This window comes from Rhinolophus ferrumequinum, chromosome 12, assembly GCF_004115265.2.
Source record: "Rhinolophus ferrumequinum isolate MPI-CBG mRhiFer1 chromosome 12, mRhiFer1_v1.p, whole genome shotgun sequence".
In the NCBI taxonomy this organism is placed as follows: Eukaryota; Metazoa; Chordata; class Mammalia; order Chiroptera; family Rhinolophidae; genus Rhinolophus; species Rhinolophus ferrumequinum.
Genome location: NC_046295.1, coordinates 77,729,471 through 77,755,981, shown reverse-complemented (window position 1 = coordinate 77,755,981; position 26,511 = coordinate 77,729,471). Strand labels below are relative to the sequence as shown.

The 26,511-nt window shown below is 55.3% G+C and overlaps 1 protein-coding gene across 3 annotated transcripts; it reads right to left on the bottom strand.

Annotated features, from left to right (window-relative positions):
• Positions 1-26,165, bottom strand: PTPA (protein phosphatase 2 phosphatase activator). Of its 3 annotated transcripts, none has more exons than XM_033122627.1 (10): positions 25,875-26,165; positions 23,318-23,415; positions 20,623-20,709; positions 16,067-16,192; positions 14,357-14,474; positions 12,362-12,461; positions 11,193-11,317; positions 10,181-10,281; positions 5,427-5,534; positions 1-1,585 (listed from the first exon to the last, which is right to left on the bottom strand). In XM_033122627.1, exons 1-10 carry the CDS (start codon positions 25,903-25,905, stop codon positions 1,508-1,510), a joined length of 972 nt encoding a protein of 323 aa, XP_032978518.1. In that variant the 5' UTR covers positions 25,906-26,165; the 3' UTR covers positions 1-1,507. The 3 variants fall into 3 exon arrangements, 2 of the variants coding, with proteins under 2 accessions (XP_032978518.1, XP_032978519.1); XM_033122628.1 differs by lacking the exon at positions 25,875-26,165 and adding an exon at positions 25,692-25,800; XR_004424625.1 differs by lacking the exons at positions 10,181-10,281; positions 11,193-11,317; positions 12,362-12,461; ... (3 more) ...; positions 23,318-23,415; positions 25,875-26,165 and adding an exon at positions 6,154-7,620 and having other exon boundaries at positions 1,555-1,585.
• Positions 26,166-26,511: the final 346 nt, after the last annotated feature.

Here is a 26,511-nt window from a genome sequence, read left to right as displayed (position 1 = left end):
TGACAGGTGCAAAACAGAGGCTTTAATCCAAACAGCAATGAAGGCGCGAGGGGCTCGGGGCCATGGGGGCACAGGAAGGAGGGGCCCGGGAGGCACTGGTCTAGACCCCAGGAGAGGTAGGCAGGGAACCTCTCCTTGGAAAACTGTCTCTGTGACTCATGTCCCAGCTTCTGCCCAGGCCATCAGCCCACATCCAAGGGTCAAGCCCCTGAATTGTGCTTCTCGGGTGCTCCCCCTTCTCAAAGGTTATGTGGCCCCAGATACGAGGAGGGGATAGTGAGAATAGGCCTGGGCTTGGGCAGGGGAGAGTCTGCAAGAGCCAGGCCTGGGAGCTGCCCTAGAAGAAAACTCTGGAACCGGCAAGCTGCTACCAGTATCCCTGACCCCTCAGGTAGGCCTACCGAGCTCAGCCCAGCTGCCCCTCCTCAGTGCCAAAGCCTGGGCTCAGGGAGCCATCACTAGCTCATCCTGGAAGGCCAAAGGTGAATTCAGGGAGGTGGGAGGACAAGGGAGTGGGCTTTCAAAGCCCTCCTGTGGCCAGCTCCCCTCCCCATCCCACCGCCAGCCCAACCCATCCAGAGAGCCAGGAAAGCAGGGCCAAGGGCCTTGGAGAAGCAAGCAGCGGTGAGGAGGGAACAGAAGCAGCCATAAGAATGTACCGAGAAGAATCCAGATTCTCACCAACCAAAACTGGCCCCAAGCCTCGCCCCAACCAGGCAGAGCCCGCTTGGCAAAGGCAGGCCTCACCCAATCAGCCCTGAGCGAGCCCTGCTGGGCCCCTCCCAGGAGCCCAGCACCCACCCCAAGGGCAGCTTCCAGAGGCTACTCTGGGGAGAGGACAGGTGTGCCTATGGCAGGAAACCAGCAAAACCAAGGGCCAGAGAACAGAAAAGCAGGATGAGGCACTGGACACAGGTGCCCGCAGGCCCAGGGGCAGCCGTGAGGAGGAGCTGGGAGGGTCACCAGCCAGAAGTGCCAACACTGCCCGCTGCCCTACCCCACCCCAGCCTGGCCGCCAGCCTCAGCCTCCAGCCCTCAGGACACCCAGACGGCCCCCCAAACATGGCTTGGGAAATTGACCCACCCTGAAGGGAGCAAGTGCTCCAACCCCGAGAAAGGCAATGGGACATGGGAAGGGAAAGCAATGGAAGCGGCGAGATACCTCCCTCTCCCCACAGTGGTGCAGAACAACGGGCGTCTCCAAAAGGGCCTGGACAGTGGGGAGCAGAGGAAGGCCGGGACCAGGGGCAGGGCCCAGGGACCCTGTCCCAGCCCCTCTTCTTACCTGTCCACCACAGGGGAAGGCAGGAAACGGGCCATACTTTGGTCACTTCTCCCTCAGCCTTATGCCCCGAACCTTCCTCAACCCCGCGCTCACCACCCACCCCAGTCAACAGCCTCTCAGCAAACAGAAAGAACAGAGGGAGGGGGCGGGAGGGGGCGCAGCTGGGGGGGGAAGGGCGGGCACAGGAACTGCAGCCTGGACGCTCTGGCTGCTCAGCGCCTCCTAGCACGAAGTGACAGGCTGGATGGGCAGCAGGCTCCCGAACTTGAAGTGCTGGATCACAGGGAACTTCTCCAGGCACTGTGAGGAAGGAGGCGGAAGAGCGGAGAGGTGAGGCCTGCACTGCACCCCGCCGAGGCCTCATCGGGCCTCCAAGGGACCCCTGGACAACTCTGGGTGCTCAGAACAGCACAGTTCCACACGGTGTCCATCCAGGGCCCAGGCAGTGGGCCAGTCTCAGAGCTGCCCCCCGGCCTTTGGGAAGGACAGGTTCCCGACCACCCCCTCCCATCCAAAGACCCCACTCCATGACAATCAGATCCACCAAATAATGACAATGAGAGTGGGGAGTGGGAGTGGGACGGGGAGAGGCAGCCCAACCGCACAAAGCATAAGCCAAGAAGAGAGGAAGTCAAGTGACATCACGGCCCAGAGGGGGAGTTGGGACCAGAGGCAAGAAGAACCCTCCCGATCATTGGGGACCTCGTAGCCCAGGTCCTAGCCCTGGACGAGAGGTGTGGGGACACTGGGACACAAGCATGAGCCGGGCCCAAGACCTATTTTCTCCAATTTTCAATTCTTTGGACTGAAAAAGGCATCTTGGCGCTTCAGAGTAAGACAATAAGAACCAGCTGACAGCCCCCCACCCCCAGGGCAATTCCCAGCAGCCCTGTGCGTGGGGCAGACAACAAGAGCCTTGAGCAGGGGGGTGGCCCTACTCCCCAAACCCAGCCCACCAAGGCCTCAGCCCCAGCGCTCTGGCAGAGGGGAGATGGAAAGAGCCACCGACCCACCACAGCAGGCAGCCGGACCGCAGGCCCGCACCCCTCTGCCCTCAGGCACGGGACCAGGAATTGGGGAGGGCCCTAGCTCCCAGCACCAGCCCTGCTGTGCCTACTGCACAGGCCCTGGGCACCAGCGAGCTCTCAGAGGCAGCAGCTCCAGGCATCTGTGGATCTGCCTCCTCTCACAGCTTTGGCCACAGAAACTACCAGTGTGGTGGGCACCTCCCAGCTGGGTTGAAACAAAACTTATGGCCTCAGAGTGGGTGAGAGTCCCATTCTGTGACTGTGGTCTCAACCTGCAACTACCTTCGAAGGGCAAAGGCATGCCATGACTGGCCCAGGTCCCTCAGCTCAACGACCAGCTGCAGAAACGAGGTTGTCTCAGGCAGCTGTGTATCGGGGTGAGGGGTAGTCCAGGAGGACCGAAGGGAGGCCAGAACGTGAGCAGGGAAAGAAAAACTGTTTGTGTAGTGGAAGGATGGGGAACCAAGCGCAGTGTGGGAGCAGGACTCCAGGCCACATCCAGGCTCCCGGGCCTGGGGCAGAGAAAGTGGGGAGCAGGCAGCTGGGGATGGTTCCTGGTGGGGAGGAGGAGCAGTAGCAGATCTAGGCCACAGGGAAAGGCAGCTGCCATTGTGCTTATGTCATGAAGGAAGTGGTGGGAGTTTGTAAAAGGGGGAGCCAGGGCCCTGGAATTCCAGAGTCAAAGGTCAACCTGCTTCTAGCTCTCATTCAGAGAGAAGCCACAAAGGCAAGAGGCTTAGGGGGAGGGGGCAGGGGCAGAAGTTCTGTCCACTCTGCCCTCGGGAACCCTGCACAAACTTCCCTGCGGCCACAGGAAAGGAGAGGCTCCAGGGCTGACAGCGGAAGGGGGCCTCTCCGGTGAGGCCTTTCTCCCATCTAACTGTGCGCACCTGTGTACCAGGCCGAGCAATACCTCAGCCTGTCCCCAGACAGACCTTCCGGCTCGAGGCGCAGGCCTGCAGGCCCTTCGGGGCCTGGTGACTCCAGAAGGAGCAGAGGCTCTCTGGGCCCTGAGGAGGTCCTTCTGAGGGGAACGCCAGCCCAGTGACAGCCCTCGGGAAGGACAGACCCCGCCACACAAGGGCCCTGAAAGCATTTGGTTTTTCAGTTCAGAAAGGACAGGACAGTTTGGAAATGTACAGTTCGTCCCAAATCCCGAGGCCACCTAATGCCAGGTCAAAGTCCCCTTTAGTAGCCAACTCTGGCTGACAAGCCTGGCCTTGCTAACCCCCTTCCAGACTTGAAGACAGGTGGGCTTCGCCTGCAGACCGAGAACTGGCCTGAAACAGCAAGTGCTCCCCTTGGGCCTCCCCTTGGGCAGGGAGCATGGGATCCCCTGGACTCTCAGGGACCAAAGACTAAGGGCCATCTGCTGGAGACCAACTGTCACAAGGACCTGGTGCTCCTCCACTAAAGTCGGGAGTTCAGCACTGTCCTGCCAAGGCGGCTTCCACCACACAGCGCCTGGCAAGGCTGCCAGCTCACACTGCGCCTGTGCACCCAGGGCTGGCACTTTCCGTTTCAGGAAGGGCGCTCAGTCATCTGCTCCTCTCCCTCTGTCTGAAGTGCAGGTAGTTTTCAGTCACTGTCCTCCTCGTGTTCAACATCCGCAGAAATACTGACAACTGTTAACACCTGAAGCTGTTTTGTCCTGGCTGCACAATCGCCAGTTCCAATCTTAATTTGCTCCTCCCTCATCCTGTCAACTCAACAGTTCTGCCTCTGGAAGGAGCAGGTCGAGAAGGGTGGCAGGGTCTCCTGTTCTGCCTTTAGGGGCCCAGGTCACAATAAGTTTAGTCACCCAAGTGAGAGCCTGCAGGAAGGACAGCATTTAAGACCCAAGCAGGAAAGGCACCCGCGTCCTGGAGGCTGGAGGGGGCCCTGCGCACAGCCCCCAGCAGTGGGGAGCGCTCAGCAAGGTGACTGCGTTCCCCCTCAGCACCCACTGGGGGACTGGTGGGGGCAGGGGGTGTGAGGAACAACAGGATACCCAGAGGGCAGTGAGAGAGCCAGAGGAGAGTGCTGCCGGAAGGTGCAGCCCCAGCTAAGGCTCCTCTCAGATTAGAGAGGTATGTGGGCTGGAACCTAAACACAGGATGTGAAGTCCAGAGGAAGGGGATGGAGGGGGGAGGGGGCGGAAGGGAAAGAGGGGGCCAGGCCTGGTCAGCCCCAGCACCATTAACCCCTTCAGGGCCATGCAGAGCGAAGCAGGCCCAACCATAGCAAGCCGCAAACCCCCTTTCGTCCCTGCCCCCCGACTCTGTTGATGCGATCTGAGTAAGCTCTGGGTGTAATGCAGCAACACCCTGAGAACCTCCCTCCCTTCTTTCACAGGAGAGGGATGACCACGAGACCAGAGATGGGCATCGCAGACAACATCTGAGACACCAGCCTGAGGCGAAAAGAGGAGACTTTGGGGATCCGCTGCTCCAGGTGAGGGACTTCACATCTAGGCCCTTCCCTAGCCAAGGTCAGGCAGTTCCAGGATGTGGAAGAAGCAAGTGGGAATGACAGGGTGGAAAGCAAATGTCTCCTCCCCACTTGCAAGAGAAAAAGCCGCCTCGTTGGCTGGGAGAAGGGCGCCAAGGACAAGGAGAGAGGTCAGGAGCCCCCCTCAGGAGCTGGGCAGCTGCCTCCCAGCAGGGGCAGCTCCGGAACCTAGACCTCTCCCTGCCTTCCTGACTTGAGCAGGGAAGGCCACCTGAAGTGGTCAAATAAAAATGCCAGCTCCCACCTGCCCAGCAATCAGACACCAAAGTTTGAGAAGCACCACTTTGGGTCATGCCTTCAAAGGCTAAAACCCTTTCCCAAGCGTGTTTTCATTTGTGTGTCCCCACAGGTGACAGAGCTGCCAGGGGCCTCCAGCCATCTGACAAGTGGGAATGGAGATTCCCCCTCCCCCCACCAGCAGCAGGGCCTTGCCTCACTCAGTGCAGAGCTGGGCCTCAGTCCAGTGCTTCTTTGACAACCCATCCCACAGAGGGAGATTCTGAGGCCACAAGTGTCAGCGGAGCCAGCCGGCCTAAGATTCAGAGCAAAACAGTGGAGTGTGTGTGTGTGTGTGTGGGGAGCAGCCCAGGACCGGGAGCTTCAGCCAGCCAGCCCCCACTCACCTCGGCCTTATACATGCGGATGAGACCCTGGTTCACTTTGGACCAGGAGGGGACAGCACTGATGTTCCACAGCTGGTTGGAGTGCTCGGCAAAGGGACCCGTCTTCATCTGGAAAAGAGTCCACAGCTAGAGAGGTGGCCCCCTGGGAGCCCAGCCCTTGCTCCCCTGCAGCAAGGTCAAGCGTGCATACACACACACACAGATGCATGCACGCATAAACGCATGCACATACGTGAGCACGCACGCATGGGGACCGGGCCGCACACACATACAGGCACACAGAAGTGCCAGGGACAAGGGTCCCCCTTAACCTGCAAGATCCACTGGGAAAACATAAGCCCCACAGTCACCCTTTTCCTTCCACAGCCAAAAAAAGCGGGGCCTGATTCCTACGATCCACTAAATCTAGCAACCTCAGAAAAATCAAATCTCTACCCAAGCTCCCGGTGCGGCTCCCTCCGAGTTCCTGAACCACAGAAGGTCCCCCCAGCACAGGGACCCTCCCCCATTCAGATAACCGCAGGAGCAGCCTGGACCCGACCCCCCAGCTCAGCCCCACACCCAGGGTGGGTCTGCCACAGGGCACTTGGTCTGTGCCTGCCACTGGCAGAGGTGGGACAGTCGAGGGAGGGGTCAGCTTGGAGGAGGGCCAAGGCGGGTAAGACCAAATCCAGGCACTAACTGCAGCACATTCAGGAGGAAGGTCTCTTTAGAAAGCCAGCCTGACCTCGACAGGAATTGTGAAAGGGGTGGCAACCACAGCAGCAGGGACAGGCAGGAGCAAGGACAGCTCCACTCTTGGTCCCTCCTCTGGCCAAAAGTCTGGCCTCGGCGAAGGAAGAGAGCAATTCTGCAGCAAGCCCTGGGGAGTTCCCGTGACATCAGAAGCCACAGCACAGAGGCAGGGAGTCTGTGTGCCTGAGTGTGCCCCTCAGACAGCATGAGGCCAGCACATTTGCACAGATTAACAAGCAGTTCACTGTCCCCTTCAACGCTGCCTCCCTTCCCCAGCCAATAAGCAGTATTGATGCTGGGGAATCAGGATCCATCCAGCACCTTGAGCCCCAGGCTTCAGAACAAAGTCTGCAAAGCAGAGAGGCTAAGGTGGCAAGGAAGCATAGACTTGGACCCTGAGTGTATGGAAGGTTCCAGAAAAGGCTGTGCTGGAGGCGGGGCTGAGGGAGAGCGATTCTAGGGAGAAAGGAGGGGTCCAAAGCTCTCTCTGCATGTTGGGCATCACAAGAATAAAGGCCCACGATCCCCTCACCACCCTCACCCCAGCCCCTGCCCTTTGGCTGTGGTCTCTGTCCAGTGACCCACTCCCACCGCTTCTCCATTTCTCCAGTAAGGGCAACTCTTACAAAACTTGCTGTACCCCTGTCATCTCCCTCCCCTGGCCCAAAAGCCTGTCTCAATCCCCCAGGTTCAGTAACGACAAACTCCTTCCTCCAGCAGTGAGGCCACAGCCCACGTTGCTGGATAAATCCATCCTGGTGCCCACGGGGCTTATCCCCGGCCAGTCTCTTCACCCAGAATCTTTCCCCTCCTCTATCTAAAGTGCCCTCCTCCAGGAGGGCAGCCTGGCACCCCCGCCTGCAGTGGGCCTGGCCTTCACAGAGCTTTGTTCCAAGGATCCCACTCAAGCAGGCTCCACCCCCATCCATCCCCATCCCCCTCGCCCCGCCCCTTCCCCATGCTCTCTGCCCCTTTGGGACAAGGGCCAGGCTCCAGCCCTCTCTTGCACACTTCCAGGCCCTGAGCTCAGGGATCATGGGAGCTGTGTGGCCAGTTTCACTCTGGTCAGGGCTCCGTGAGCAAACCACCCAGGAGGCACCCTGCTTTCTTGGGCCCTGCAGCAGCTCCAGGGGAGTGCTCAGCAAGGCAGGCATATGGATGCTGGGAAACCAGAGGCTGTGCTTCCTGGGCCAGCCTCCCCCACTAAGGGCATGGGGGGGGGGGTGCGGTCTCTGTAGACTGCTGACAGAGCCTGAGCTCCAGAGCCTCAGTGGCTCTGCCCTCCCACCCATGGGAAAGCTAGAGATGCTGTTTCTCTAGAGGGGCTGCCCCATTCCCTCCCCCAGACCTTCAGTGTCCCAAGATCTCCTAAGTCCTTCAGAAGGAGACTTTGCAACTCTGGGAAAGGAAAACAGATGAGGGGGAAAAAGCAATGGGAGCGAGCAGACAAAAAAAAAAAAAAAAAAAAAAAATTAGCTCATTCTAGCCACAAAGGGAGAAGAGAAAGAGCGAGAACAAGCAAGCAAGCTGCAGTCCCGCAGTGACCCCAGGGGAATCGTGAGTCAGAGCAGCCATATTGAGCAGGAAATTACTCACAGACGCTGCGTTCCTGCCTCTCCACTCCCAAGAGAATCGGCCTTTTGTAAATGGTTCCTCTGTCAGTAACTGAGGGGGGATGGGGCGGGGGTGGGGGAGGCTCTGCACAGCACCTTCCTGTCAGCTCCTTCCCTTCCAGCTGAAATCTGATCCCTCCCTTCCCAAAACTCCAAATTTAGAAGCCAGATTGAAACTGAAATTCTTTTCCTGCCTGCCCTGGGCTCTTAAAGGCGCCAGGGCTGCATTTCCTGAGGCAGCAGAAGCCCTGTGAGATGCAGTCCCTCGTCTGGGATGCCCGCGGGTAGCCGGCCAGGTCCCAAGCTGGTCGCCCAACCCCGCAGGAGAGCGGGAGGAGAAGCCTGGTTCCATTTCCAACTTCTTGTTTGGTTTCATCTCCTGGTTGCACCAGCCCTAGTGATCCCCAGATCTGCAGAGGGAACACCGCCCCCTTCCAGACCAAAGCACCCAGAATCCCACACGGGCCTCCTGGTCCGGCCGCAGTGTCACGCCTTGGGCCTCCCTTTGTTAGGGGGTGCCAGGCCAGGTCGCTCACTCACCAACTAGGGGCTGAAAAATGCAGGACTGAGGTGGGCTGGGGAGGGGTGGCGGGTGGCCCAGACAGAAGCTCTGGAGAACTAGCACTACGCGTCTTGTAATCAGCAGCCCGACCAAGTGGGTGAAAAGGGGCCCTCACTACTGTCACCTCGGCTCTCACCACCTGCTAGCGTCCAGTGTGTACCCAAGCACCTAGACCCAAAGTGAAAACCAGGCCGTGCAGAGGCTGCGGAACAACCTGGAAGTCTAGGGCCTGCCCCCGTTCCCAGTTCAAGCCTCATCCCCCAGTAAATGTTACTAGAACCGTCTCCAAGTTCAATGTGCCTTTAGTGCCACCTAGTGGCCACTGTAGGATTTTTCTCTAGCAGAAGAACTGGGTCTCAAACTTTGTGAAAGCACTTGGGTTTTTACACCAGCATAACCAAACAAACAAACAAAAAATACAAAGTTTTAACCTGGATTCAAGTCCCATATTCCCTGAAGTGCCACCTGGCCTTCCTCCTGGTTAGTTACTGACAGGGACCCAGGGGGTTGGTCTACCACCAGGCGGAGCCAAAACAGCTTAGCCTTCAATCCCCAGTAAGCAAAGCCACAGCTGAGCCGAGAAGGTGCACCCCTTTCCCTCCCTGCTCCTCCCGGGGTCTTCCGGGAATCCGAAGATCCACGAGTTTCACTCTAGAGAGAGCAGCACGTGACTGGCTTTCTCGGCAGTGAGCCAGGCTGCCCCAGAGTCCTTCCGACCTTGGGCCGACTACACTGCTGAAGGCAGCAGATCTCTGAGAATGAAGCGGTGGCCGCCCAGCCCTCAGTCCGGGGTCCATTTGCTGACTTGGAAAAACGTGTCATTCCCCTCTGGCCTCTGGAGCTTGGTGGAAGCCTGAGCTGAATGCTGACCAGGGGGAGCCTGGAGCTAAGGCTTCTTCCCCTTTGTAAGGGGGCTCAGAATAGGCAGCTAAGACAGCAGCCCCACAGGTGGGGGTCCACAGGTGTGCCAGGCACAGCACTGAGGCCAGGCGACATGCATGTGGGCATCAAGAAAGAGAAAGGAGGCAAGACTCTCTCCAGACAGCAGAGCCAGGGCACCCTCTGTAAGTCTGGGGGGGCGGCGGGTACTCAGCAGGGAGGATGAAATGTCCTGACACCTCCTGGAAGAGAGGCCCTGAGAGCAATGGATCCCTAACTTTCATGTGCAGTCACCTAAAAGTATGTTTAAATACTGGTTCCTGGCCCTCGTCCCCCAAGATTCTGATTCAGAAAGCCGGGATAGAGCCTAGGAATGTGCGTTTTAACATGCTCTGCAGACAATCTTCAGGGAGTAGTTGAAGGCTGCACTGTCCCCGTGCCATAGAGGGGATGATAGCGCCATTAAACCACCCCTGTGGGGTGGGCTGGGGACCGAGGCCTGCTTGTTTGCACCTCCGGCACTATCCTTGGCCCACGTCCTCAGGCACTGCCAGATGTGCCCCTTCAGCAGAACTCCGTCCTGCTGTCCGCTCCAGGGTCTCTCCAACTCCTGCAGTGGTTTCATACACACATCCCCAAATGTGGACCTTGTGGCCCCACCTGCAAGATGCTGACACCCACCCCCCCTTCCGACCTGCTGCATCGGTCACCAAGTTCAGCTAGTGAGTGAGTCTTAGTCCCTCAGCGCAAGGAGGAACCCCGGACCCCTGATGGGGAAGGAGATCCGGGAGGTTAGGAGCTGACCTAACCTTGCGGAGGCCTCGTGGGGCTTCCTTTTCATTCACCCGCCTTCTGGGGCCAGGCCTGCCACCTGTGGGCGCAGCTCTGGCTCCCGTCCAAAGCCACCAGCCTCCGTTCATTTCAGCCTGGAGGCTGCCAGGCTCCTCGCTCCCCCTTCTCCTCACCTCCGTGATAAACAGGATACACTCCAGGAACATGTAGTCCGTGTGATTCTCATTCACGGCCTTCTCATCGACAAAGTGCCTGGGCTCCAGACACGGGTGATCTGGGAACAGCAAAGAGTGCCGGCTTCAGAACCAGGTGCTCACGCCACCGGGGCCCCTCACCCAACACGGGACCGTGAAGGAGCAATAACCGGCCTCATGCGTGTGTACATTCTAGTGTAATAAGCTCCGGCTCTGTCACTTGCTGGCCCTGTGACTCAGTCCCCTCATCTGTACAGTGGGGATCAGCATGTACCTCCCTTGCAAGGCTGCTGAGTGCCACCTGACCGTCATGGTGTGTACACAGGTGTCAGTGCTGGCAGAGATGCTTCCCAGGGGCACTGAGAAGATGTGGGGAGATAATCTACCTGAAGCCCTTGGCAGAGAGCAGCGCCTGGCACAGAGCAAACACTCACCACATAGTCACTTATTGATACTAGTTGGTCGGCAGTTAATGCAAGGTGGAAACAGAAGTCATCCCGCCCCCTCACCACTTCAGCGTGCACATGGGAAAGTGGGAGAACCACCAGAGCGGGCCCCGAGCAAGCAGCCCACTGCCCAGCACTTGGTGGCAGCTCTCTGAGGGCCCCACACACACGGCTCAATGATGACAGCGCGTGACGTTGGTCACCAAGTCATAGAGCCCCTGATTTTCAACCTAAAACCCCACAGCTGCTGCCAGGAGCTGGGGCACATTTCACACCAGTCCATTCTGCGCCAGGCAAGGGCCCCTGCTCCAGCCCATGTCACGTCCCGTTATCTCGGCGGCGCTCTGCCTCCGCCCCCCTCAGCCTGCCACGCTGGCGTGGCAGAAGGTCGACAGCTCGCAGCCTCCGTGAATAGCCGGTCTAATGCCTGCGTTACAAGCTGTCACTGTCTGGGCAGCAGGAGAAGGAAGGAGGGGAGGGGGGCTGGGGGGAGGGACACAGAACACACTCTGGAGAGTGGGGGAGTACGTGCCCCCCTTCAGTACCTATCAGCTGAGAACTGCCCCATATGAAGGGCAGAAACTGGAAGTCATCCAGGCCCCACACGCCCTGGCTGCCCGCTGGCTCCATCCTGTATGTTTTCTGGAGTTTTCGCATCACCTCAAGGTACCTGCACAGGAGGATGGGGAAGAGGGGGGAGGTAGCAAAAGTAAAAAAGACAGTCCTACTGGAAGCACAAGGAAGCCGGAAATAACCACCTAAGAATGTGACTGGTCTCTATTTCAGTGAAAACCTACACGCACAAGTTATGATCAGCTGGTACTCTCAAAATAATGTAGCTTTATTTTTTTCTCCCACACTCAGCCTTCTTTCGGCCCAGGAAAGGGGCAAAACACCACCTGGGAAAGGGAGTCAGAGCCATCACCTCCTGACAACGTGAGACCCTTGGCAGGAGCCTCAGCATCCCAAACTCGGGCTTGCCCATCGGCAAGTTGCCAGGACTGAAGTAGCTTGTCTCCTAGGTCCTTTCAGCACCAACCTCCCAGGAGCTATGTCCAGTCCTCGTGGAGCTTCAGCACTGGCCTTGGCAGTGGGCCTGCAATGGGCACTACCAGCGCCCTCTGGTGACTGAAACTCACCTGTGCTGCCAGGCAGGTGGTTTGGGTGGTGAGGGGAGGAGGTCAGCTCACAGCCTGACCACCTGGGTGCACCTAGCTGTGTAACCTCAAGTGAACAGACCTCATTTCTCTGCGCCTCAGTTTCCTCATCTATAAAATGGAAATGACAGTTGCTACTTCTTGGGGTTGTTGTGAGAATTAGTCATGCGCCACTTAACGACCGGGATGCGTTCTGAGAAAGGCATCGCGAGGGGATTCCGTCGTAGTGCGAACATCACAGAGTGTGCGTCCGCAGACCTCGATGCTACAGCCTAGTAAACGAGTTGTGTGTACAGCGCCCAGCTCGTGCCTCCGCGTGGTGAACACCACGGAAGTATTAGCGGTCGTTGTGTAACCTTTCCTTCACTTGTTTTTACTTGAATTTGAACTTGTTGGAAGGAGGAGGCTTGGACACCCCATCCACAGCCAGAGGTTGATTAGGACAGGACGAGAGAACCCTCCAGCACCCTGTCCCCAGTCTGACTGTAACGAGGAAAGAGACCCCCCTCGCTCCTCCTCCCACTGGCAGCCACCCCTCCTGCCCTCCTCTCACTCACCGATTGAACACCTTAAAGACAATAGCTATTTGGTCATCCACCCGGAGCACCCCAATCTTGCAGAGGCAGCAGAGGAAAGCAGCAAAGGCTGCTTCATGTCCTGGGGGAGTAAAAACAGCCGAGGTTGACAGTCTTCCAGAAAAAGGAGTGGGATTGTTCTTGGTCTCACCAGTGTCCGAATCACTGATAACTGCCCCTCTAAGAAGGGAGGTCAACATGTAGATAATGGGGTCTCTTCCCCATCTAGGAAGACCTAGGGTCTTTTAAAAACCACCAATACTATAATTCTGCTCCTAAAAGGCCCAGGCTGCTGACTTCTTAAAACAGGCATTTACATTTTATTCTGTAGGTTTATCTCACTCACCAATTCCACCCTATTTATTGAGCAGCTACTATGGGGACAGTCACTGTCCATGTCAAGCACTAGGGAGGAAGGTCCCGGCCTTGTCTGATAGTTTATGACAGATAGTAAGTATACAATCACTTCTATGCTTCTAGCTCTAAAAAAGAAGGATATCGTGATAATTGCAGGATGTCACAGGCAGACCCTGACGTAAGGTTCAAGGTTTCCCTAAGGAAGTAATACTAATTGGAAAGATGAATAAGAATCGGCAGGGCATGGGGGTGAAGAAAGCAAAAAGAACATTCTAGCCAGAAGAAACAGCATGTGCAAAGGCCCTGAGGCAAGGAAACAATTCGATGTGTTGAAGAATCCTAAGAAGGCCAGTATGGCTAAGGCAGAGAGCAAGGGAGAAAGTGTAACAAGGTGAGGTTAGAGATCAGACAGAGCTGAACAGCCATAGTAAAAAGCTCAGACTTGATTCTGGGAGCAGTGCGGAGCCACTGACGGCTTCTCAGCAGCTCACATGCTAAGCAGGGTCACATTACAGGGTCAAACGGCATGGCCCTTCCTTTCCCAGTCACGTCAGATAGGAACGGTCAGCACTACAGAACCCACTGCCTGGACCCTGGACTGAACCCATGGTTCATAGTGTCACAGGAAACATATTTGGAGGGAGGTGAAGAGAGAATATTTTAGTGCCTTCCTGTCCTAGCTCTGCAGAATGAAGGTCTTTCCAAGGGCCTGGAAGCTTGTGAACTGTTACTATCACCTGCAGTTTCTGATCATGACCAGCCAGAGTCCAAGTCACATCACTGCACACCTGAGAGCACCTGAGAGTGGAAGAAAACCCCACCCCCTGCTGACCTGGCCACTCTCCCCTCCAGAGTCTTTCCCTGTTAGTCTTAGTCATAGCTCTACCCCGGAAAGTCTCAAAATACTTGATGAACCTGTTCGCTAGCAACACAGGAGCAGACACAAAACTTCCCCAGGGCCCAGGTCCAAGGGGGCCCTTCTCCGGGCCTGCCTCTGGAGCATGGCTCCTTCTGAGGATCCCAAGCCCCAGCAACGAGTGGGGAGGGGGCCCGAAGGGGCAGCAGCACTTGCATTTGCCTGCTTCAGGGTGGAAAGGAGAGGAAAGGCGGGACTACCAAAGCAGGGATCCTCTCAGCCACCCCCTGACCTAGAGAGCACCCTTTTAGGGTGCCCGCATGCTCCCTTTCCTTGAGAGCTCAAGAACACAGGGAACGTGGCTAAGAGCAAGAGGTGTATGGAGAGGGTAGCCACAGTGATGCCAGAGGCCACCGACCTCTTTCATTTCTCAAGGCTTCCAGAAGCAGTTGCCTTGAGATACAATAAGTGCTCAGTAAACCATTATTTTGGTGATGGTGGTCTCTCACAGAGAGACCATCTTTAGAACAGGAATCCGCTTTCAGCATACAGGCAGCACACATGTGGCATGAGCTCCCCCTGGTGGACCCAGGCAGGGCTGCAGGGGCAGCACAAGGCCTCCTTGTAGCCAGCAGCATTGCACCCCAGGGGGCCCCCACAGGCTGCTTGCTCAGGGGTCCCCCAGAGACAACCCAAGAGCAAAAAGGAAGCAGCCCAAGAAAAGACCACTGTGAAGTGAAGAAAGTGCTGGGCATGGCAGGTACCTGTGCCATAGTCGATGCGCGTGGAGTTCCCCACTGACTCCTTTAGGTAAACAGCCACCTCAGGCACAGCGGCTGCCAGATGGGTGGGGACCACCGTGGCCACCAAGTTTTCTGCTTCCTGATAACACAAGAGACACAAAGTGGTGGCAGCAGATTAGGCAGCATCCTGGTAGGCGGGTGCCCAGGGGCAGCATCTGGCTAGGGGCCAGGCTGCCCCAGCAGGCGGCCTGGCTCCCTGCTCTGCCTGGCCACAGAAGGAAGAGGGGGAAGAACATTTATTCTTACACAACAGACTACCCTGGGGTGGCTTTTCACCTGCTGACCTGTCCTCCAGGTGACAAGGTTCTGGTGGCAAGACAGCAGGGATCTGGAAAGAAGCCATTCAACTCTCCCATTAGGTAATTCATCGACATTCCCATAGATGTCATCTTTCTTCGTACTTCCAGCAAGGGAGTTTGCGCCATGTGTCCACCAAAAGATGTATGCAAGGATTACGTATTTATAGTAGCCAAAACATGGCGACAACCCACTGAAACGTCCATCAACAGGAGGAGGGATAAACTGGGATGTTCACACACTGGAATAGTATGCAGCAATGAAAAAGACCCACTGCCATGCACAGCCATGTGGATGAGTCACACAGACGTAACATTGAGCAAAAAAGCCAGATATTTATATGAAGTTCAAAAACAGGCACAGATCCATCTCTGGGAAAGAAATCAGAAGAGTTGGGGGGAGGGATATCAACTAGGAACAGGCACGAGGGTGCTGCTGGAGTACTGGAATGTTCTAAAGCTTGATATGGGGGGTGGGTGCGAGGGTAAAAATCACGTTAAGCTGTACAGCTATAATTTGTCAGCTTTAAGGTATAACTCAATAAAAACCTTTAAAAAAACAAAACAAAACTCAAGCCCCTGTGCCATCTTAGAATCCAGAATCAGACCAAGCTACTCTTAGGGAGGGAAAGTGTTCTGCTGGGTCCTTGCGACTCCCGAGCAATTAGGACCCAAGTTTCTCTAAGTTCAGTCTATGGACCCCTGGCATGAGACCCTCCTGGAGACCTGGTGAAAACCTGGATCCCCAGGCCCCACTCCAGACCTCCAAACTCTGCTTTTGAGGGGGGGGTTGCGATCCTGCATTTGTTTGCTTTAGACAGGTATCACCGTCGTATGATTCAAAAACAAACACGTAATAAAAGGGACGCATTGCGAAGTCCCACTCCACCCGTCCCCATCCACCCTTCCCTCCTCTCGTCCTTAAAAAGACACCGCAGCTTCACTTGTCTTTTGTGTGTCCTTCCAGTGACGTTTCTCTATGCAAACCGAGGAACGCAAACACACTTTCTTCTTCTCCCTTTCTTACAAAAAGGCAGCTTGCCGTGTGCATCACAGGCCTCGCTCTTTGACCTGACAATACAGCAGAGTCCCTTCCCCGAGTTCCCTAGTCAGCCTCCTTCCTTACAGCTGCATAGTACTCCGTGGGCAGTACTAGTTTATTTAATGGATCCCCTGCAGACAGACACTTGGGACATTTCAATCTGTTGCCAATACAGACAGTGACCTACTAAACAGCCCTGTGCAGAGGACTATGCACCCACATGGTGATTCCGGAAGACAGCGGGGGCAGAGATCCCAGTGATTCTGATAACGCGGGGCAGCTCCGCCCAGCCCAGCCCAGCCCAGCCCCCACGCCTGTCTGTGGCAGCCTCACCTCGTCGAGTTTGGCATACCAGGTCCTGTAGGCCTTGTTCCCAAATCGAGAGGGCTGGTCCACTGGAGGAGTCTCATCAATCCACCTGTCCAGCGTGTTGAGAAGAGCGACCAGTTTCTCAATGGCCTGTTGAGGCAAAGTAGAGGGGGCCAAGCTAACAGTGACCAGTGGCCCCAAGCTAGAGCCACAGAGGGCAGTCCCAACTGCTGTTGGACAATGACCCCAAGGCATGGCACTAAATGGCATCTTCCTTGCTGTCCCCCCTTCTTCCCAACCATGCTACATATGAAAAAGAGGTCTGGGGAGCATAGTGAGCTTATAGAAAGGGACCAGCACCAGGTGGAAGGGACAGGTGTGGCTTCGGCACCTGGGTCGTCTAGCTAGCCTATCCAAGAGGAGCTGCTGGGTAAGCGCACACTGCAGCCCTGACCTTCTTCAACAGGTTTTAGTGGGGCCTCCTGTTTAGTACACAACACCTACCATCACAGAAAACAGAAATGTACAAGGAAAAAACCAAACAGGACCAGTAATCCAGCGACCAAAAATAACCACTATTCACCTTTCATTAATAACATACTCTTCTCATTCATCTTTTTCTAGTGTTTTCTGTTGCTTATCAGGGAGAGAATCTGGAAGGCAGCTGAACCTGCTAGACCCCAATCCCAGCTGAAACACCGTTTATTTGTCCAAGACCTTGAACAACTGACTTGAACTCGCAGTCTGTTTCTTCATCTCAAAAACAGGCATGATGATAGACGCCGCCTAAGGCGGTGACAAGAACTAACCGGCCACCCATGAACAGTGCCCGGCACAGGGGAATGGCGTGTGGTTACACACATGGAATCGAAACACGGCTCACAGGGCATGCGCAGCTTTGGAGCCCGCTGTTTCCTCAGTAATCTCATTCCACGTCAAGTGTAAATACCATTTTATGATAGAGAATACTTCATTGTGCCCGAGAACTGCAACTGATTTACTGCTGCCCTTGCTGTTAAAGGCCTGGCTTAGTTCCAATTTTCCACTACCACCAACACCATGATAAACCTGGCAACTCACCTTTGTGGAAATGCTGGCTCAGAGGCATCAACAGGGGTCGCCCTTGTAGGGCTGCCAGGGTTTGAGAGCCCCCCCCTCAGGTCTACCTTTCCCACGGAAGGCAGGGCCTCAGGAGTGCAATGGGTGTCACAGGTCAGGGCAGCATTGGCTCACAAATGTTACTCAGTGAGGAAATCAGGGGAGGCTGCCTCTCCAACGTGGCTTACAGAAACGGGCCGAACGCGGGGCAACGAAGGGCTCGGGGAGCACCCGACACAGGGGACATGCAAAGCGAGGCGGCGGCCCTGGGAGGAGGGACTCTGCCAAGAAGCGGATCGTGCCTGTGTCTACTGGGCACACATGGCAGAAGGAGATGCCTCCCAGACTTCCTGCTGGCACTGGTAGAAACCAGCAGGGTGGTTGCCCACAGGAAAAGTTGTGACAAGGAGGGCAAGACATAGTCAGGTCTGCCATTGCAGAAACTGCAGGAAGCTTCCCGAGAGCTGTGTGTGTATTTGGGGGGTGGGAAAGGCGGGCTTGAGCTAATGAATACAAGTTAGCCAGCGTCCCCCGCTGCGTTGATCCAGGAGGCACGAATCACATCGCTGTCCATGAAAATGGTACCTCCGGTCACTGCTCAACCTGATGGCAGCCCTCCCTCACCTCCCTTTTCCCTATGCTTGAGGCCGGGGAGGAGAGAAAAAGATACCTGAAGAAGAGAACGTTCCCTTTATATTTATCTGGCTGAGGCAGAGAGCCCGGGTGACAGAAGGCTGCCTTGCTGAAATGTGACAGAGTGCTGCCAGAGCCTGGCTTTGCCAAGAACCAGGAACACCGGTAAGAACAGAGCAAAGCTGAGCCCGGGCAGCACTGGACTTGGGAGGGCCGGCGCAATGATCCGGGCGCCAGGAAACACCAGCAAGGCCCAATGCCGGCGATCCCAGCCTTTGGGGAGGCTGACGGGAGAAAGCAGCCAGGCCCCAGCTGCCAGCTCGACTGAGCCAATCAATAATTAAAATGCTCCTAGCTCTTCTTTCTGGAGAGGGTTTGGGGGGCTGTCTCTGCTGTTTGGTTGTTGGGAGAGAAGTTAAAAGGGCAGGCACCATGGGCTGGAACCCCTTCAGAAGCACGAAGTACACTTTGAGCTACACTCCTTCTCCCTGAACCACTGCTTCCCTTTTGGATTTCATGGACAAGTAAAAGTTTCTTCCAAATTTTACTTACAAATTTTTTATTTTGCCCTCATTTAAAAAATCAAACAGAGGGGCAGCCAGAGCGCGAGCTCTCCAAAACAAGGTGGCAAGTTCAATTCCCGCATGGGATGGTGGGCTGCGCCCCCTACAACTAAAGATTGAAAACGGCAACTGGACTTGGAGCTGAGCTGCGCCCTCCACAACTAGATTGAAGGACAACGACTTGGAGCTGATGAGCCCTGGAGAGACACACTGTTCCCCGATAAAAAAATCAAAAAAAAAAAAAAAATCAAACAGAGCAACAACAAAACACCAGTCTCCTATCTACTATCACCTTTATTTTGCAAATACTTTAACCCCCAAAGAACAGGACAGACATAATCTCAAAATGAAGGCGAGCCCTCCTAACATGGTGCAGACAAGCTCACATCGCCTGTCTTGTCCCTTTGTCGCGGGCAGTCTGGAGGCCCCCCGCAGCCCCGCTGCCCTCTCCCCAGCTGCAGCGTCACATCCCTGCAGGAGTGACGAGGAGGAGGAGACCCAAGCTGCACCAGAAGAGAGCCCCCACCTGTGGGCCGAGGCCACATGCTGTGAGCCAGGCCGGCTGTTGCCCCTGCCAGCTGTGGGCAGAAGCTGGGAGACCAAACTCGTCCCCTCCGTCCACCAACTGAGCGGCACCCACTGCCTGGCACCAGATGAAGCCCCACTCAGGAAGAACCCTAACTGAAGCAAGCCCACTACTGGAAATGAGAACCGGAAAACAGTAGTCACGATAATGTCATCTAGTCTGTGCCAGGCACTGTGCGAAACAGCACCCTGCACGTGGGATCTCAGCGAATCCTCCCAGGGGCCATGAGGAGGTCTGTGGCTCTTCCCACCCTACAGATGAGGACATAGAGGGTCAGAGGGGACAAGTCCACTCAGCTCAGAAGTGAGAGGTTATCAAAACCCGGCTAGCCTGACTCCAGAACCCCAGCAATTATCCGTGCTGCACACCTGCCAAGAGGGCAGCTCCTGGGCTAAGACAACACCTGGTTGGTGTGGACAGCTACCATCAAAGCCCCAAGGGCAAATAAGGGGCTTGAGAGGGATTTGGCAGCTCAGGACCTGCTGGGGTAATTAGAACGCTCCCCTTTAATTAGCCTTCCCCAGCCCACTCAGCACAGCTGAGCACCCCTTGCCATCGGATCAAGGAGGAGCCCTCTCTCTCCTCAGCCATCTGTGCCCATGGCCAAGGTCCCATAGCAATGGGTGGGCCCAAGAGGAACCAGGAAGTCGCTGGTGGGCCAGGTCCCAAGAGAAGGCTGTCAATCCCCAGCACAGGCCTGGCTCCCCACAAGTGACAGAACAGGACTGTGGCCACCCAGCAATCAGGGCCAAAGAGTAGGAGGGTTAACAGGGCAATGTGAACCTCAGGACAGGAGGAGAGGCTCGGCCCCGAGGGCAGGGCCCGGCCTTAGTCAACAGGAGAGGCTGTGGCTAGAGTGGCAAAGAGAGGCTCCCAGGCCCTGGGGTCTGAGATAAGAGGCTCGGGGTGGTTCTGAGCCACAGGAACAGGAATCCAAGAGGCCAGTAGCGGCTTGGGACTCAGCCCTGGAAGATGGCATCCAGCAGAGCAAACAGCCTGCAAGACCACACCTTCCCATGGGTATCAGCCTCCCCACAGCTCCTGCCCTCCCCCCACAAACAAGCCTGTCTCTGAAACACAGCCAGAAGCACCCACCTAGCAGTGCGTGCCCTTCAACTTAGTATTTCCACTACTAGGCCTGAATCCTTGGGAAAGCACTCCCACAGATCCAGGTGCAAGACTATTCAGAGCAGCAATGCTAAAAGTCTACGGTTACGGAGTAGCTTAAACAAACGAGGGCATGGCTCGAGGAGGCAGCCATTTCCACGGCAGAGAGGAGCAGCTCACAGGACAGGTCTGGGTGACACTCCCCAAACTAACAAGGCTGCCCCTGGGAGTCAGGTATGAGGGGGGCTACAGGGAGAAGTCAGCTCTTTGGTTAATGTTCTACATTTCTATCAGTAATCTCTTCAGTCAGCACGTTTACCTCTTTTGTGACCTTTCTTAATTTAAAAAGTTATATAAAGACAACAGTTAGCAAAAATGCAGGCTATAAAATGGCATATTTACCTTGATCCAATTTTATAAATATACATCTATTCACAGATTTACAAAGATTAGAAATATCGACACCAAAATGTCACCTGCACATGTGCTTGGGGATCTTATTTGCAGCACTGGCCCTGCTGTGGGCAGTAAGCACACGTGCCTCTGGAGCTATTTTTGGACAGGCCCTGCTGGAGGCTCCCGGCCCTGCCTACCTCAGAGACTTTGTACTCGAAGGTCAGCTTCTTGCCCTTCACACCTTCGTTGAGGGTGAGGATGAATCCGATGTAGTCGGCGTACGCCTACCAAACAGAGGGGGGAGTGGGACGTGAGAGGGCTGAGACCCCCACTCCCTACAGCCCAGCCGGCCCCCAGCTCCACCCGGTTACCAAACTGCTCGAAGCTGCCCCTGGCTCCTAACCCAGGAGCAGTAGGAAGGACACACCAAGCAACCACCCCAGCCTCCATCACAACCACTGGCGGGCCAATGACACCTGGGTGTCCAGCCAGTTCACTCTGCTCACTAGTGCTGCCATCGGCTTCTTACACAACAACGCCATGACCTAGATACTATCGCTGCCCCCTTTCTACAAACAAGGAGCCGAGGCTTCAGGGAAAGTGACTTGCCCAAGTCTCCCAAGACCGAGATCTCATGAAATGTGGAGTAAGATCCAGGAGGCCAGACTCCACGGCCGAGTCCGTGACCACGGCACTGTACCACCAGGAGTCCAAGGAAACCACCAAGGGTCCCTCCCCTGGTCATCTTCCAGATGTTTCCCTCACCAGACAGGCCAGGCTGTCTGCCGGCTGTGCGGATGCCCTGCTCCCACGAAAAGAAACTGATTTCTGCCCAGGGCCAGGTCTCTCAGCACACCCACCCCAACGTACAACTGGGCTGCAGGCTGTCCCCAGCACAGGGATAAAAAAGCACGGAGCTGCAGGTCCCTGGAGAGGCAGTTCCTGGGAACAAGCGACTCGTGTTCAGGCTTCTTTCTTCTTCATCCCTTAGCCCTCACTTTCCTTCTTCCTCCTCATCCAAGATTTGCGGATGCCGGCAGCATGTGCAGCAAGCCCTGAGATGAGCCGTGAGAACCGACCCTCAGTTCCGGGAAGAGAACATCCTACAGCCTGGTCCCCCTGCGCATCTATGGAATGGCTGCAGGGGGACTGAGGGGTCCCCCGGCAGGCCCGGTGGGTCACGCACAGCCACTCTCCCAGCCCAGAGCAAGTCTGAACTCTCGTCCTCACTCTGGCAAAGCACACTGGGATACAAGGGGAGGGAGCAGCAAGGGACAGTGTCACCCTCCACTGGCCCTGCTCCCACACCGGTCCAGGTCTCTTAGTGACTAAAACTCAGGACACTCTCATGAACATTACTGTGTGCAAAGTCTCCACCGACGCCACCATCGTCGTCATCACAAGAATGAAAAATCACACCTACTGCTCACTGGATGTCTAGCCCTGGGCCAGGTGCATTTTGGGCTTTAAATCATTTAAGTCTCCAAACAACTCTATTTTACAGTAGAAGAAACCGAGGCCTGACCAGTTTAGACCTTGCCTAAGTCACAAGAAGAGAAAATGGCAGCCTGTGCTTCCAGCCCTGACCCTCTGACTCCAGGTCATGCTCCTGACCACTGCGCTCTGCTGCCCAGTGAAACTGTGGGCCACAGCAGTCACTTGCCAGGTCACAACAGGTCCACACACTTCGCTGGTGAGCTTCAGAGGGAGTGACGGTTTCTGTCAGGTATGCTCAACACGCACACCGGAAGAATCAGGGGCCAACGCTTCCCCAAAAGTGCTGCTACCTACAGCTGGAAAACTTTGCCTGCAAAGGGCCAGACAGTAGATACAGACGGTGCCAAAAAAAGGTGTACACATTTTAAGGAAGGAAAAAACTGTATTGAAATTGTAATGCTCAATATATAGCGATAAGAAAAGAAGAATACAAGTCACGTGTATGTATATTTTTGGCACCCCCGGTATTTTAGGCTCCACGGCCCATACAGTCTGGTTCATAAATTCTCAACTCAGCCCTTGTAGCACGAAAGCAGCCATGGACAACAGATAAATGAGCGTGGCTGTGTTCCAGTAAAACTGTACTTACAAAAACAGGAAGAGAGCCAGATCAGGCTGGCAGGCAACAATTTACCAACCTGTGGCCTAGACCAACGTAAGCACAGCAGACTCCTCATAAAGAACCTGCCAAACTTGCCAGGGACCTCCCGAGCCTGCCCTTTTCTACAAGTGACCCTTCCTACCCCCGCCGACCAGACCAGGTGTTGGCACCTGGCTGGAGCTGGCCCCAAGGCCTTCCCTGGGTATTTGAAATTGGCTTTCTTTATGTTATCCCAGTCTTTTTCCACAGTCTGGCCATAGCCTGGGAAGTATAAGCTGTTAGCATCTGCCCACCGGGTGGACTGGGCAGCACGGAAAGCTGGTCTACCCCACGCTCTAGGTCCCAGTTCCCAGGTGTTTTTAGACTCAGCCACTTCCCTGCACTAGGATTTCATGTGATCACCTCCTCTCCCTTTGATAAATGGCTCCCGACTCTGCTGTTTCTTGAAACCAAGAATCAAAGTGACCTACTCCATCATTTAGGGCATTCACGTCCAGCCAATATAACAACAGTCAGGGGCGATGGGGTACGAGAACCAGGAGTAGAACTCTCCAGGGTTACCTGGCCCCGGCGCCCAGGGACCTTCCCACTGAAGCATCTCTGAGTGCTGGCCTGGACAGGGAGGGACCGTCACCTCCCCTGTCACCTCTCTCCCTAGCCTCTAACAGCTCTGGCTCCAAGAGCAAGAAAGATCAGGAGCTCAGAGCCCCAGTCATGTCTACAAAACACTGTCTTTGAAAAATCCCAAGTTTCTCATCCCAGTTCTGACCCTACAATGCAGACACTACTAGTACCTGAGAACGCTTCCATTTGCCCATGTCTGGAACCGTATGGATCTCCTTTTTTGGAATGATGAAGTTCTGCGTGGCTGGAGGGATATCCTCCGAGGAATCTGGACAAAGAAAATGAAAAAGGAAAGAGATAAATAAAATCCTCCCTCCAATACACACACACACACACACACACTCTTTCTTTCTCTCTCTCTCTCTCTCTCTCTCTCTCTCTCTCAAACCAAGACTACAATACCCAAGCCCTAATGTAAACCAGACAGACATGTACTCCCAGGACAGAGTATTGGCTCGTTAAACCAAACCCACTGGCCTTCTGCCGTTCCTTTCTCTGCAAGAAAAGTTAAGGTATCAATTGTTGAGGAATAAAAGTGCCAGGAGACCTGGAGACCTAAGGAGTAGGATGGAGAATCTGAGATAAGAGCAAGGCAAACCAAACCTCTACCTAATTCAAAATTCAAAAAAGGGTCCAAGAAAGAGAGCAGAAAAGCTCTCTTCCTCCTCCTCCCACCTGTTCTGCAAGCCCTGTTCCCAGGACCCAAAACTGAGAACCCCCTACTATTAGTAAATTGCTATTTTAAGATGCTATATAAAAAGTTTTGTAGGTCAGGCTGGTAACCTAACCACATTGTTTTTATGGGAAAATGTGTTCCACATTCCAAATAATCAACTTGCAAATGATCTTTGGGAACAGAGCCCTTTTGTGAGTAAGCTGGAAAGAACTATTTCCTGCAAGGGGATAGTCCTCCTGACATTGTTTCACAAGGAGGAAAACCTCCAGGCCAGGCTCTGTTGCCAGGGGAAAGGCTACCTTATAGGAAGCATTGCAACAAATCACTGATGAAACACACTCATAAATCGCCAGACCATAAAATGCTAAATAAAAAAAAAAGCCTTCAAACTCAGGACTGGGATATATGAAGTCACACCCACAGTCTCTCCAGTGTCAGATTCTGCCTCTGACAAAGGGACCAATGGACAATTGGTTCCCCTAAAACCTCTTGGTATAAGATGGAAACCTCCAGTTTTAGAGATGTTCCTAAAAAAAAAATCCAGAGAGTAAGTATAACGTGTAATACATTTGGGAGCCAGTCCACATGTACAACCTGTACCACTTTTGAAAAGGTTCCCAGTAATCCACACTGACTAACTTACCCGCCACGTCCCATGCTTCGTCCACATCATCTATGGAACACACACTACAGCTCTGTGAAGAAGGTAGAGTCGCCCCATTTTAAGAGATCAGAAAACAGGCTCACAGAGGCTGCGACTGGCCAGGCAGATTCTCTATGTCTGTAAGAGCCTCTCTTACAGACAGTCTATGTAACTCCAAAATCCAAGGTTTTCACCACTACACTGTCTGAGTTAAGTAGTTCTCTCCACTTGTCCCAAAACAGCCTGTTTCAACTTCAAAGAAGGGCCACGTCCCAGGAACCTGGATCTTCCCAGCCATAGCGAACCTCCAGAGCCTTCGTCTCTTCCAGCACCCAGCTTCCCTCCCCCACTCTATGCCCCACCACCACGTTCAAAAACATTCATCTCAGTGATAACTCTGGTTGCCTTGTATATCTCCTGATGTCATACCAAGACTTCTAAGAGAACACGCACAGAAGTTTTGTACCAAACAAATGTCAGCTCTTTGTTCATCTATTTTTTTTTGGGGGGGGGCCCTCTTTTGATCTTCAGAGTTTATGAGACCTTCCCAGGGATCACAGAATGCAAGACAAAATAGAAGGACTATCAAATGCTTTCAAACCATTACCTACGTTCGGCCAACCTATTCGCTCCCAACAGAATTTTTAAAGTTTTCTCAGCTCAAGGTGGGGGGGTTGGGGGGATGTCAACAAACAGCCTTCCCCTATACAGTTCTCTAAGCGAAGATCCTTTCCCTAGCACCTCCATCCCAGGTACTGGAGATGCACCAGGAAGCGGCCGGCCACAGTGTAAATACGAGTTACAGATGGCGATGCTCTAGAGACGCTCATCTCCTTGCACAACCAGCCTTTTTAAATTAGTGGTTTAGCGGACCGAGGCCAGTTTCTCTGTCAGTTCTCCGCCACTGGAAGCTCCGGAGGCCGCTTCCCAGAGAGAGGGGAGGGGGATGCGCGGTGGGCAGGGCATGGAGGCGGCTGGGAACGGGGCCGAGCAGGCCCAGGCCCACAGAGCACCTAAGCCCAGCATCCCTCGCGTCGTCCTCACCACATCAAGAGCTCAATTCAGCGCGTAGCCCAGACGTGGAAAAGGCCTCCCCTTCTGGCCAAGGCGCTGCCCACCCGACCCACGGGCAGCCGGGACTCCCCAAGTCGGGTGTTGCGCCCCACCCACCACCCCTTCGCAGCCCCGAGTTCTTGCCCTCCCCTCAGGAAGGTGCCGTCCTCACCACTGCTCCCGCAGCGCCCCTCAACTCGAGTTCCTCCTCCGGGCCCATCAGCTCTTGCCCGGCGAGTTCCTCCATCTCGCGATCATTCCTTTGCGGAGACCCCCCGCACCACACCTCTTCCCCGCCCCCACGCCTGCCGCCGCCCCCGCGCCCCCCACCCCGGCCGGGCCCGACGCGCCCTACCTGGCGGCGACTGCCGCTCGCCTTCAGCCATCTTCCTCCGTCAGGAGCTGGACCTCACTTTTCACCTCCGCACCCACCCTTCCTTTTCCCCGTGCTCAGAGCTTTCTGAAGAGAAATGAGCACCAGCCGGCTATAACCGAAAACCGAGAATTAAAGTCACCCCCGCGAAGACGACCGCCATGTCCGTGCGGGGCACTCAGGGAGTATGACCAGCAACGGCCGGCTCGCGGCTGCAGGGCTCACTGGGAGGCGGCGGCCATGTTGGTGCGGGGCGCCCAGCGCATGCGCACCAGGGCGGGCTAACCAACCGCCCGCCGAGCGCTGGGAACGCGGCAGACATGCTTTTGCGGGGCGGGCGAGCGAAGTTGCGCAGCCATGCTTTTGCGGGGCGGTCTCCACCTGTCATCTTTGTGCGTGGCTCTGACCCTATCCTGAGGGATGTTAGAAGACATTCTCCTGTCGAACGGTTGTGTTTTCCTACCACTATGAGAGTAGCGCTCAAGGACACCAAACGGACTGAGAGAGGTGCACACCACTGCCTCCAACAGCTTGGACGGCATTTGGAGGTGGAGAGCGAGCTGGACCGCTGCCCCGGTCTTTCCCTCTTCGCGGTTCCACCACCTCGCTGCGAGCGCAA